We start from the raw sequence: 13,916 nt of genomic DNA on the forward strand, positions 1-13,916 counted from the left end.
TGACGTTATACTGCAGCTCCTGAGCTGACGTTTCCAGATCTCGCGAGATTACGGAAAACAATCCAGACGCCCTCCTCTCAGTCGGTCCTTCCCCCCTCCTCCACACCCCTCCCTTCCCACGCCCCAGTGCGCTGTGGGATAGTGGCACTATAAAGTATATCCTCTCTCGGAGAAAGATAAGAAGCCCAAGACAGGAGGGGGATGAAGATGGCGGACGCCAAGCAGAAGAGGAATGAGCAGTTAAAGCGGTGGCTGGGCTCGGACACGGACCTGGAGCCTCCTATTCTGAAAAAGAAGAAGACGAAGGTGAAGTTCGATGATGGCGCCGTGTTTCTGGCCGCCTGCTCAAGCGGCGATACCGAGGAGGTGCTCAGAATGCTTGACCGGGGCGCTGACATCAACTACGCCAATGTAGACGGTCTCACCGCCCTCCACCAGGTTTGTGGTTAGCCTGCTAATACATGTTAACGTCAGTCTTCGACGCTGCTGATGGCACGAGGATGAGACATGCATATCGTTTTGCTGATATTAGAACAACTGCTTGTCCTGGAACACCTGTCAAATGGAAGCCATTCTCATTCCGTTGTTTACCTACCAAGCACACCCGTCCGCTTCGACGCAGGGCAGAGATGGACATGGACACACTGGCTTCTTTTCTTTTCTGAGCTGTGGTTGTGTGTTATTTAACTCTGGAGGTGTGCTAGCTGCGAATGCTTTGCTTTCTGGGTCACTTCTTGCTTCACAAACCAACCTGAGTGTAGTAGATTCTCTGTCAATGGGTGCAGTCTAAATGCTGTAAGCTGCACCTATGAGTGTAGTAAAACGTCAGGTCTAACGTTACGTTAGCTGGCTAGTTTATGTTGTATAATCAAGCCCAATATCCAGCAGTATTCCCATGGCTCAATGTTATTTAAAAACTCGTACTAGAACCCAATAAGACTGTCGTTAGCCAGATACATGTTGTCATTGATTGAATCGCTCTATCCAGGCAAGTTTGATTCCATGGTTAGCTATATAACACGGCTAGCAGCAAAAGTCGATTTGTATAAAGCACCCAGCGCGGTTCAGACTAGTCTCTGGAGAGGAAGCAGAGGCTAGCTCTCTGTTAGCTACAAGCTAACGCTATGTTTACAAACCCAGAACAGTGGCGTTATGTTATCAGTCAACTAACGTTACTGTCCATGCTGTTTTATTACTACATTTCCTCCGTATTTGATGAATTCGGATAACAACTTGACAAACGTAGCGGTTAAACGTTTAATGTCACCAAGCCGAGTTAGGCTAACGATAGGCTAGCAGGCTCGTTAGCCGTTGTGGAGGTTTAGCTAAAGGTTAGCGTTAATTCATTCGTTAGCTAGTCAACGTTCGTTTGGTCTCCAACCATTGGCGACCACCGTAGATTGGTTTTCTCGAAATATCTGTTGGTTTTCTCGAAATATCTGTTGGGGAGCTATCTTATTAATGTGTCAGCAGTGTTAAGTCTTTGCCCGTTAACGCTACAGTACATTAGCCCCTATACACACATGAAAATGGCAGCAAATAGGTTATATCGTTAACCAGTAATGTCAGGTGCTAGCGTATGTATATCGCTTTAACCTTAAATGAAACAGGAAAATGGCTGATGTAACCAGCAACAACAAAACGTAAACGAATGTTTTGACTCACTCAAACATTGATTGTGGCAGCAGGCTGCCTCTCTTGACAACCTGAACCGAGTCATGTCAAGTTGGATGCAGTGTTTTGCAGCCCACTGTAGATTTGTGGGTTCTCTTTTACATTGCTTCACGTAGCGTTAGGTTTGAGTATATTGTCAACAGTTAATGGATTGTTCTTCCTTGGTAGGCTATCATCTACTCATCTACCTGATTATATATTGTACACTAGATGTGGCCTAGTACCCCCCTCAAGCTCTATGTGGTAATGTTAAAATGTCGCACTCGGTACTCAGAATTAACAGCTGTCATTCAATAAAAAGGTTTCTTAGCTTTTGAGAAACTGAATGGAAGTATGAGTCGTTGTAAAAATGAGGAGTTTCACCTGGTCAATCATTGTATAGCCTAAGCCTCGTGCAAATATGCTTTCTACTGTCTCAGGTTGTTTGGCTGGCAACTGCTAAAATGATTAAAATATTAACAGAATCATTCTTGCATTAAATGTTTGAAACTAGCATATAAATCCAGTGATGTCATCTCATTACTCATTGCCCACATGTCTAGTCTGAGTAAGCATGAGGATTTCCGTGTGCACCTTGCTTCATGCAGTATTAAGCATGCCTCAATGTTTGCTGTCCAGGACTTTCTTTAATAAAAACTTTTGCAAGCAAGTCTAACAAAATCTGGCATTATAGCTTTATCTTTCGGTGAATGGATGGATTTAATTTGCATCAAGACTTTTCTTAGTAGTTTTATCAATAGTGTTGTTAAATCGACCATTTGTTGTGTTCAGAGACTGTTATAATTACATCTGGAATCAGCATGCCCCCCTGCACAAACTCATTGGGTGGAAACGTTGCCTTTTTTTGGGCCGATGTCCAGGCATGAGCTAGAGTGAGGAAAGAATTTGCAGTGCTCTTCAAACCTAACCATCTCTGGACACACGAGAAGTGTGCGTGCGTCTGTGTTTGTTCTTGGCCAGCATGTGATCTGTGGGTTTTGGGGTCTTAGAAAAGAGTTGAAGGCGATATAGGGATTTGCGTTAAACGTGCTAATCCTAGGATTGCAGGAGCTCAAGCTGATATTGGTTTGCTTAGACGAAGTTAAGAGGAGGCCGACAGCCAGAGTCACCTGACATTCACACCAACAGACTTTCTTGCTTTCTTTGTCATGCGTTTCTTTTTGATTTTGGATAATCGATGTGAGATCATCCCATGGTGTGTCTGTTCTTTTATGCCTCCGCCGGCGATAGCCAGGCCGGAGGCATTATGGATCCGGGTTGTCCGTCTGTACGTACGTACGTACGTACGTCCGTACGTCCGTCCGATGTTCGTTAACGCGATATCTGAGGACCGCCTTGACGGAATTTCATCAAATTCGCCTCAAACATCGATTTAGGATGATCTGATTAGATTTTGGTGGTCAAAGGTCAAAGTCACTGTGACCTCTCGAACACCATTTTCAAGCTTGTTAACGCGATATCTCAGGAATGCCTTAACGGAATTTCATCAAATTTGCCTCAAACATCGACTAGGACTCAAGCATGAACTGATTCGATTTTGGTGGTCAAAGGTCAAGGTCACTGTGACCTTTCGAACGCCATTTTCAAGCTTGTTAACGCGATATCTCAGGAATTCCTTGATGTAGTTTCATCAAATTTGCCTCAAACATCGACTTGGACTCAAGGATGAACTGATTAGATTTCGATGGTTAAAGGTCAAAGTTCAAGGTCACTGACCTCACACACCCAATTTCCAAGCTCTGTAATGCAACATCTCAGGATCGCCTTGACGGAATTTCTTCCAATTTGCCTCAAATGGCGATTTGGGCTCAAGAATGAACTAATGGCGGAGGCATAAATCCGCGGTGCGGTCGTTCTAGTTTGGAAAACAAACACAATTGTTATCGGCAAATACTTTTATTTATTATAAAAAAATAACCTTTGTTTCTTTTTACCATCAGCTGTAAGCCTGTCAGTTACTCATCACAGGCAATTTTGACAGTTTCATTTTGTCACAAACTAAAATCCCTGTTGTGGGGACTAGTGACCTCTGGCTTTGTTGTGAAGTGTGTCCTGTTTGTACAGGAGGGGTCACTCCTCCTTGGGTGCAGTGATATTGCTCCCAACACTGGTGAGTGGTGTGGGGTTATAAATACCACTACCACAAGTTCCCCCTAACTGGGTTTCAGGAGATGATACTAAGTTTGGGTATGACTCAGAGTCTGTAGCTCTGCTTTGTAGTGCAGGCCTGGCATAAGCTTACATTTAGGCTAGAGGTTGAGTCTCTGTGTGACTCATATGGTAACGGTATGCCATCGACTTTGTGTCATTTAAAATTACTTGTCTCTGAAAGACTCATAAACATGTTCTCAGTCGTGGTCTGTGTCATGTGATTCCCAATCAAGGCCATTTCTGTCTCTGGTGTGCATGTGGAGGTTAGGGAGGAGGTAAAGAGAATTTAGCAATACTAATGTATAGTAATTTATCACATTACCAGTTTTTTGATGTACACGCAAGAACACACCATGGTGAAAAGTGTCACTACGGATAGCCTCTTTAGGAGCTTGTAATGTGGATGACTGAGACGGGTTGGCTTCCCCCTTGTCCAGAAACCCAGCACAAATCCCATAGATTCGGTCAGAGGGGTAGAGAGGATGTACAAGTGAGTGGTTCAGTAGACAAGTGGAGATTCCAGATCTCAGCTAAGCTAGTCTCAGAGGGTAGCATTCCAGGTCCAGTCGTCCTAGCCCGTGCATTCCTCACATGACAGTCGTTGGAAACCATGGCAAAGAGAGAGCAGAGCAGGCATTCCTCAGCTGTCACCTAACCCCCTCCCCTCCAGTCATTCTCTCTCTGGCCTGTCTGCCTGCCTCTCCCCAATGCCATGCCAAGGCCCAGCTGACTGCTGCCCACAGAGCTCCATCAAGGCCATTAATGGGGAGGGAGCCAGAGAGCCTCGAGAAAATCACTACACTGACCTGCACCTGAACTTTCTCCTTTACCCGACTACACTGACCTGCACCTGAACTTTCTCCTTTACCCGACTACACTGACCTGCACCTGAACTTTCTCCTTTACCCGGCGTCGATGGCCTTCGCTGATCCTGCGGGGCAGCAGTCAGCTCGGCTAAACATGTCCAGAGTTGGCTATTTACAGTGCCTTTTGCTCTGTTGACAATTACACACCCTCGTTATGTCCCCAAAATCTGTGAGCATTATCTTGTGCTGTCTCCATGGCAACGACTTGGGCCAGGTTGCTAGTCACTTGTGTTGGTGGATTTGCATGTACAGAGAGGGAGTTATGTAACAGACTGAACAGAGAATGAATCTTCGGCAGGGCTCAGCAGTGCAGTGAGATAGAGCTGCCTGAATCTTGAAAATATAGAGCACATGAGAGGTGAGGGGCTCCATTTCTCCTCATCCAGATCAGCCTCAGTCATATTAACACATTACATAATTGCTGAGATTCTCAGCTGTGCCCTGGGCTCCCAGTTGCCAATGACAGGAGCTAAGCAACGTCGCTGTCCATGTCCTCCTGATAAAAGCATCATGGCGTCCTCTTAGACACCCCAACCACTCCGCTTGTCTGCCTGAGGGAGAATACCCCGCCATCTCATGTGGAGAGGCCCCTTGGCCGAGACAGGCCAAACATCTGTGCATCACATTGCACCACAGCGCTTCCTTGTTACACTCACCTGTTCTGCAAGCTAGTGTGTACAACAGAGACACAGGTCAGTGACTTTGCTGTTGAGGAAAGCTCAGTCCACTGAAATACCTCTGGCCTTTAGCCTGGTAAAACTGTAATCTGCGTGATTGCTATGGTAATGATGGTGCACGGGTAATCTGCTGTGACTGGGGCTGTTCACACATAATGTTTCCATTTTTGCATGGAAAAAGCGCTCCCTGGAGCATTTTTGGTGAGGAGAGTGGCTGACTGTGATATTAGGTCATGCTAAGCTAACATCTAAAGCCTACCTCAGACAGTATCTCCGAAGGTTGGATGGGTGGCATTAGCGCTTCGTTCAAGCAGAGTGTTGTGAAACAAGCGAAGGCTAATTTCCAATAGGCCTACATGTCCATTGTCCAGTATGATCCATTTTACTTCATGATCACTGTTACACTAATGTAAATCCACGGATTACAAGGTCCGGTGTTTTGCCAAAAAGTGAAAACTGACCAGTGTGATTAACGTTACAGCTGCAGCTAAATAGTGATCTACCATGAAGCGATTGTCTCCCAAAAAGTGATTCTTTCTCCACATTTCTAGTGACTAAAGTGCGCAAAGTTTGAACAGCTGCGCTCTCATTTAGTATAGAACCGAGAGTCAGATTGAATTTACCAACACACCCACTCCCTGCTCGTCAAATTATCATTTGAGAATAAGGTCAGGTGGTCAGCTCATTTATGCTTCACATGCTGCGGGATGGGGAGAATGAGAGGAAAAAAGACGAGAGATGAGATGTAGATCAAAGGACAAACAACGTAATTAAAGATTTTGTTAACGAGTCTCATTGCAGACATCAGAAACATGTTTAAATGTACAGTAGTACCCCCTCCCCCCACATCAGGGATTTCAAAGGGTGACAATGGGACGATCTGACTGGTCAAGATCGCCCAACACTAAACATAAGGCATAAGGTTTGGGAACCAATGCGTTACACAATAACAATGTGTTGTACATGGCTGTAGTAATGATGACGGCAATAAAGCCCTCGGGGTTAGTTTGTTTATATGCTATCCCTACTGTCCGTCCGCAGGTTAAGGGAAAGAAAGGATGAGAGAGATGTCAGTGGATTATAGAAACAGGATGGCATCACCATGGTGGTTAGCACTGTTGCCTCACAGCAAGAAGGTCCCGGGTTCAAACCCCGGTCTGTCCCCAGGTCCTTTCTGTGAGGAGTTTGCATGTTCTCCCCGTGTTTGTGTGGTTTTATCCGGGTGCTCCCGTTTCCTCCCACCATCAAAGACATGTATGTTAGTGTTAAGGTCAGTGCAACCATGAACAGTTGCGTGGTGTACTTGCTGCTCTAGCTTGACCTATTCATTGGATGTGCTCGTTTTTGCGACATGATCTGATGAGCATGGTCACTGCCTGGATTACAGCACATGGCAGTGTGTTTTGATGTATATAATGTAGTTGGGTGGGTGAACACTATGTCCACACCCAACACCCCTATTTGTGTTTTTGAATTAATGCAGACAAGTGGTCTGAGCCAATGCCTCTGACATTACCAGCATAGGAGCTACTGCCTTGAAGAGAGGCCATTCAATGGACTTGATAAAGGTAAACGACAGCATTAGAAATGGCGGCTGAATGAAATGTAATTGTATCGTTAGCTTTCTATGTTGGCGTGCTACAGAATTTAGGCTGTGGCATCCTGCTGTAATAGGATCTCGCCACCCATCAATGGCTGCCCAAACTGTCTAGAGGCATTTGATATCTGTTCTTTTTGGGAAAAGTCTGCTTTCGATTCATTTTTCTTGTAAAAAGGTGCACTGGGCTCCCAGCTTTCTAACCTATCAAGATTATCAAGATTTCTGGTATCACTTTATAATAACGTTCAGTCGTAAGTAATTTATAAGCCTTTAGTTAATTATGAACTAATCACTTACAAAACATGGATATACATTTGTAGATCATTAATAAATGCTGTGTTAACATATCACAAATGCCTTGTAAGTCATCTATAAACCTTTAGTAAATGAAGTGTTCCTACCATTCATCACACATAAATGTGTTGCATACAAGGGTGTAGCTCTTGTCAAAATTGAAGCCAATGCGGAAGTGCACTTAAACCTGCATTCTTTTGAATGGCCTGCAGGGGGCGACCCATTCATCTGTGGACTTCTGTTTTTTGACGCCTCACGTATGGCATTTTGGCCATTACCATCTTGGATCTCGACACAAGTCCAGGAGTTTCCCACAGAGCACGGCCTGCTATTGGTCCGTGATCGGCGAGCTGTGTGATCAATGGACAAGTGACCTGTCAATCATGCCCCAAAACAGTCTCAATATAGCGATTGAGACCATAAACTAGGGCTGTGGCGATTCACTTATCTCCCGATTCGATACTATCACGATTCTTGGGTGCCGATTCGATTTATATTGCGATTCTTAAGTATTGCGATTCTACGATTATTGCGATTCCATATTACGATTTATTGCGATTTTTGTTTATTTTTTTCTTTTCTTTTTTCAGTTTGTTTGCTTTTTTACACTAGATTAGAACATGGTAAAAGTTGAATCATACACTAGAGACTGTATATTATATATCATGAGTAGGGCTGGGCGATATAGTTAAAAACAGGGGCGGACTGGGATCATAATTCAGGCCGGGCATTAGATACCAAGCAGGCCAGGCCGATATGGGCCAACGCGCGTGAAATTTGGGCCGTTTGAAGCCAGATTTGGGCCGTTTGAAGTCCAATTTTACAATGAGATGCACCCACTTTAACCCTGAAGTGTAATTATTACTTCAGACTAACTAATAAAGTAATAAAACCACTAGTAAACCAGTAGGCGGCGCCTGGCCTGCTGTTCAGTGAGTGGCCTGACTGCAAGCACCCAAATTTTTTTTTTTTTTTTTTTTTTAAATTTGCGATTATCGATTCTGGAATAAAAGATCGATCCAAAAAATCGTGACATTAAAAATCGCGATACTTAGGTGAATCGATTTTTTCCCCCCCTTCAAAATTGAAGCATTGGCTTCAATTTTGACAAACGGAGCTACCCCCTTGTATGCAACACATTTATGTGTGATGAATGGTTTACACTTTAGATTAGGGGATGCAGAAAGCCTTGTAAATGAATTGTAAATTATTTACACATCATTTACAACAGGTGAGGAACACTTCATTAACTAAAGGTTTATAGATGACTTACAACACATTTGTATATGTTAACATAACATTTATTAATGATCTATAAATGTATATTCATGATTTGTAAATGCTTAGTTCATCATTAACTAAAGGCTTATAAATGACTTACGACTGAACGTTATTATAAAGTGTTACCAGATTTCTTTAATAGTCATTCTTATGCATTTCCATACATAAAAACGAAACAATGTTTCGCTTAAAAACAGCAGAAAAAAGTATGAGACAAGACGGTGTAAGAGTTAATAATAATTGATAAATATAGTAAATAAAACTAAATAAAAGCTCAAAGCTAATAAACGGTAATGACCAATAAAGTGGATGCTGGAATCTAGACAATCTAGATTTTATTGTTCTTTGTCCAGCCCAAACAGCCAACTTCTAAATGGTAAAATGGTAAATGGCCTGCATTTATATAGCGCTTTTATCCAAAGCGCTTTACAATCAGTAGATAGTCTACATTCACCCATTCATACACCAATGGCGGCAGGCTACCACGCAGGGTGCCTACACACCATCGGGAGCAAGGAGGGTTAAGTGTCTTGCCCAAGGACACAACGACAGCAGCTGGGAGGGAGCGGGGATCGAGCCGCCAGCCCTTGCGTCATTGGCCGACCCGCTCTACCTCCTGAGCTAAAGCCGCCCCCCTACTTCTGAAAGGTTAATGGTTACAATGTTTTGATATTTTGTTGTGGCTAATATCTAGGCCTAATTGCTACTTGCCATATGAGTTATGGTTGTGTATCTCGGTCAGTTAGATATCTTAATTTTGTATTTCAACGGTCTACGATGCAAAAACATTTGTTGTAGCTTTGGTGTGCAATGTGATACTACATAGACAGACTAATCTTATCTTTCTTGCAGTGGTTCTATTTTCATTTCACTTTAATCAAATTTAACATCTTTGTTGCACTTGCCATTAGGGCTGGGTAAAAAAAAGATATATCGATATTGAATCAATATTCATTTGGAACTGATATCGATTCATAAATCCCAATATCAGTCTTTTAATATAATGCATTTTCCCGTAGATGCATGCTTGAAGCTTTAACCCGGTTAGACTTGCGTTGTTTGGTTCTTAGCGCAACAAGGTCTGTAAACATAATTTTTTAATAATGCACCAGGTTAGAGGGTTCCTTGTACAATTTGCAGCATTAGTTCTTTGATCTCTCCTCTTTTTCTTTTTTTTGCTGTTTTGCCTTAATTTGGTAGGATAGTATGTGCTAACAGCGACAGGAAAACAGGGAGGGGGAGAGAGGAGGACAAGCAGCAACTGAGTGACCGCAGGTCGGAAATGAACCCGGGTCGGCCGCGTGAAGGACTAAAGGTCTTTGCACACACAGTCCGATTGTATGCGTGTTTTTTAATCCGTCATCTGAAAACACAGACGGGTCCCAGCTCGCAAAAATCTATTGACTGATGCGAAAAACGCAGAAAATCGAACCTCTTCCGAAAACTTAAATGACGGAAGTAATTGTCGGACTCGGTGTGTCAATGATGATTGACACAAATGAGGTCGTATTCTTTTTTTTGTGTGCGTCAATTTTGGACGAAAATACGGACTTGGTGTGCAGAAGCTATTGACTAAACGTTTGACATTCTATTTCTTTTGACTAAACTGAACCTTATTTATAAATATTTTACAAAATTAAGTATAATTGAACTAGGCATGTCAACGGTTACAACATTTTCTACAGATGTAGACCGCATTTCCAATAACGTTACTGCACTTGTGTGAACACTTTAGTGTCACGTTAAAGTTATCATCTGTAGTTTACAGGCAGCATTATCACCACTAGCGTTAAACAGTTTATTTTTGATGAGAAATTAAACACGGTAAGACAGACTCACCCACTTGCTACCGATGTTGACGGAAAACAATCCGCTTTTACATTCTGTTGAGCAGCAGAATGTCCAGACAGCAGTGTGACACAGTCCGCATGTTAGGAACGGGTCCGAGAGTACGAAAAATCCGCTGTCCCTCGTTGCCCAGATTGTGTATCAGCAGGGCTTTCTACCTTTCAATGTTAGCATCAGCTAGCCCTAGTATGACTGTTTCAAAGGATTCATGCCAGTGAACCCACGGGATCGGCGGCTCGCCAGGCAGGGCGAGGAACGGGGAGAGAGGTGAGAGCAGAGAATCCATCATCCTCCTCGCCAATGTTATGTTTAATAACTTGTGGACCACGACGTAACTGTTAAACGTTTTATTTTCATGTGGTCACACTGGCTTCATGTTTACAATTACAACCACACCACTTTCCAGCAGGGCAGACTGTTGTGAAGCTGCCTGTCTTAAAGGTACAGCCACAGCTGATGTGACACAGACGTGTAGTCGGTTATTGTTTTTTCTAAACTGTTATGATTTAATATCGGTGACATCCCTAGATTGAACATACTTTGTCACATCCTTCAGGCTACAGTAGCTCTTATATTGCATCACATCATTACTAGTCACATAAAACAAAAACAGGTCTTGCAGAATTAAGCTGGCCTGGGACCTTCCTATTGGGTTCAAACTAGGGCTGTCAAACGATACATTTTCTTAATCGCGATTAATCTTGCGATTAACTATAGTTATTTGCGATTAATCGCATCTTTGTATCGCATGTTTAAAATGCCATTATTTTACATTTCAAAGCATGGGAACAGTTCCACGTCTGGGTGTACAGTGTGTTGATGACAGCCAACCAAACCTTTGCACAACAGCAGAAGGGGATGTACTGTAGGGCCTGTGTGTTGTGTTCAGTGACACCCATGTAGATCTAGGAATGTCTTGAAAGGCTTTGCATGCTCTGCCATTACTATTTATTTTCAGCTGTATGGACAGGCAGCTGGGTTGTGTGTTGTGGCTGACCATTCCTGAAGTGTAAGGAGTTTGGCTCCTTTGGGTGTTTGAATTTGAACTGGTGAAATTTTTTTGGCAAATGCATTCAAATCAGTTAAAGGTACATTCAGCTATGTTTTTGTGTTAAAATAAGTGTTAAATGGCTCTATATTCTCACAGCAATCACTGAAATAGAGTGTTTGGTCAGTGACCTGAAACCCCCAACTCCCTGCTGTCCTCGATCTATCTCCTGTAGTCCTGCATGCAGGGCGGACGTATCTCCGCAATAGGGATGGGCAACAAATTTCGAATTTTCGAATAATCGTTTTTATTATCGACTTATAACCGACCCCCCCGGGATGGAGATCGAGGACAGCGGGGATTTGGGGGTTTCAGGTCACTGACCAAACACTCTATTTCAGTGATTGCTGTCAGAATATAGAGCCATTTAACACTTATTTTAATACAAAAACATCGCTGAATGTACCTTTAAATGTTATGCCCTCGGTTCAGCGTTTCATTCAACAGCATAGGTCAACAATGCAATGTTGACTTCTAGCCGGCGGTGAATCACTGTAGCGCTATTGTCACCTCCACCTGATTGATGACTGAGGACGTTAATTTGAGAATGGAACGTGCACATTTTACCTGCATATAATTGGCAGGTCTGGCCTTGTCAAGCAGGCCATGCTGACGCTTTCATTCAGTCTCTGTCTCTACCAACCCCGTAATCAGCAGCAGGAAGTCCTGGTGGTGTTTGCGCACCAATGCTTTCCAACACGCCGGGTCATCTGCTGATTGTGACACGTCGGTGTTGTTTCCCTGCACACTATCTCTGGAAGCCAGCTTAGCTACGGCGTTGAAAACAGCCTGCCACAATGTTAAGCTACATGGCTTTCAGAGTATTTGAAACAGCCACCATGCACAAAATTGTCTTAAAACAGTCTAAAATTATGCATCTTGTTAATATCGAATTCACATTTTTGGATGCTGAAATGGCATGGAGATTGTGTGTGTGTGTGTGTGCGTGTGCTCATGACAATTGGCTAAATATTTCTCAATGGCGTGGATGGCATGTCATCACAATGGAGTGGATGATGATGTCACACTGACTGACATCACATATCTGGTCGCAGCTATTGCGAATTCATACTTGTTTTTGATTGTGACTCATGCTTTTAGCTAGAAATCCGCATGTTTTCACGATCTCAACTGTAGTTTCTTGATTTCTTGTCATCAGTGATGTCACTCTGTTTATGTGAGCAATTGTGATATCACTTGAAATTGTGATGGGCCGCCTTATTATAGTAGTGAGATTTCTAATGATCCCACTGGGGAAAGTGGGTAGTAGGAGGACTTATAGAGAACACAAGGAAAAATGGAGAGTATTGAAGATAAGATCAACCAAACATAAAATAATATAGTAAATGTGTGAAAATTTGTCTTAATTGATAGCTGATAAGTAAAGTAAAGTTCGTTCAAACAGGCCTTTTTAAGGAAAAACTATAGTTTCTCTGAAACTAAACATCTACGTTTTGTCTGATCATTCATATGGAGCCCAACTCCATTTGTGGTGTTGCTGTTGATAAAACCTTAGCGAGCATCAAATGCTGGAGGGCAGGCATCCCCACTAGAGGGTTTGGAATGGTGAGGGCTCTCTGAAGTATTTCAGATGAGCGTTGCTGCAGGTTGGAACTGGTTCACCTGGGGTCGTAAGGAGAATTCCTCAGAGTAAACCTATTGCCACGTATACGTATATATGAGCTGTGCTGACTTGACAGCCAGGCTACAGAGATGGACTTGACCTTGTCCAATAGCATGTTTCGTTGGTTGCAAAAGAGGCCATTCCATGTCATACACACATTTTTGGGGCATTGTCCTGGTGAAATTATTGTGTTGCCAATGCCATAATGGGGCCCTGCTGCTCTATTCATCTTATCATTTGCCCATATCAGGACGCTTCTCCATAACGTTATTTTGTAATCGTTATTCCGTTTTAGACCCAGAAGTAGATTACCGTAATTTCCGCACTATAAGCCGCACCGGAGTATAAGCCGCAGCAGCAAAATTGCCTGTTTGTTACAGCCGCACCGGACTATAAGCCGCGGGTGTTTTAATGTTTTTTTTTTTTTTAATTGTGTTTTAATGTTTAATTACCATATGTAAGGGTTCGTGCACAGAGGGGATTGTCGGGAAAGAGATGGCTGTTTGAGGAAGCTCCCATTTATTAACATTTCAACAAAACAACATAACACAACACCACCTGTGTTTTTTTTTACAGTGCACACAGTGTCCGCGGTGTGGTGAAAAGAGGGCAAGAGAGGAAATTAAAACAGAAGTGGATTTATAGTTAGAAAGAGTGCTAAAGAAGAGAGAATTCCGTTTTTTATTTTATTTTTTTCTGAAAAAATCCATAGATAAGCCGCATCGTTATATAAGCCGCAGGGGCCAAAAAACGGGGAAAAAGCTGCGGCTTATAGTCCGAAATTTACGGTACTTCAAACCGCCAAAAAGCTGTTTTCAAGCAAAAAACAAACGGTTATAAAATTTTAATATTT

At 42.9% G+C, this 13,916-nt stretch overlaps 1 protein-coding gene across 2 annotated transcripts in view; it reads left to right on the plus strand.

Moving 5' to 3' along the window:
- Window positions 1-201: 201 nt before the first annotated feature.
- Window positions 202-13,916, plus strand: part of ppp1r12a (protein phosphatase 1, regulatory subunit 12A) — a gene marked incomplete at its 5' end in the record, with an annotated part of 171,899 nt that continues 158,184 nt past the window's right edge. For both annotated transcript variants that reach the window (XM_083660040.1, XM_083660041.1), the window contains one exon: window positions 202-438. In XM_083660040.1, the coding sequence (XP_083516166.1) occupies window positions 202-438 (237 nt within the window). The remainder of the gene's footprint in view (window positions 439-13,916) is intronic.

Source organism: Poromitra crassiceps (assembly GCF_964638095.1).
Source record: "Poromitra crassiceps genome assembly, chromosome: 2".
In the NCBI taxonomy this organism is placed as follows: domain Eukaryota; kingdom Metazoa; phylum Chordata; class Actinopteri; order Beryciformes; family Melamphaidae; genus Poromitra; species Poromitra crassiceps.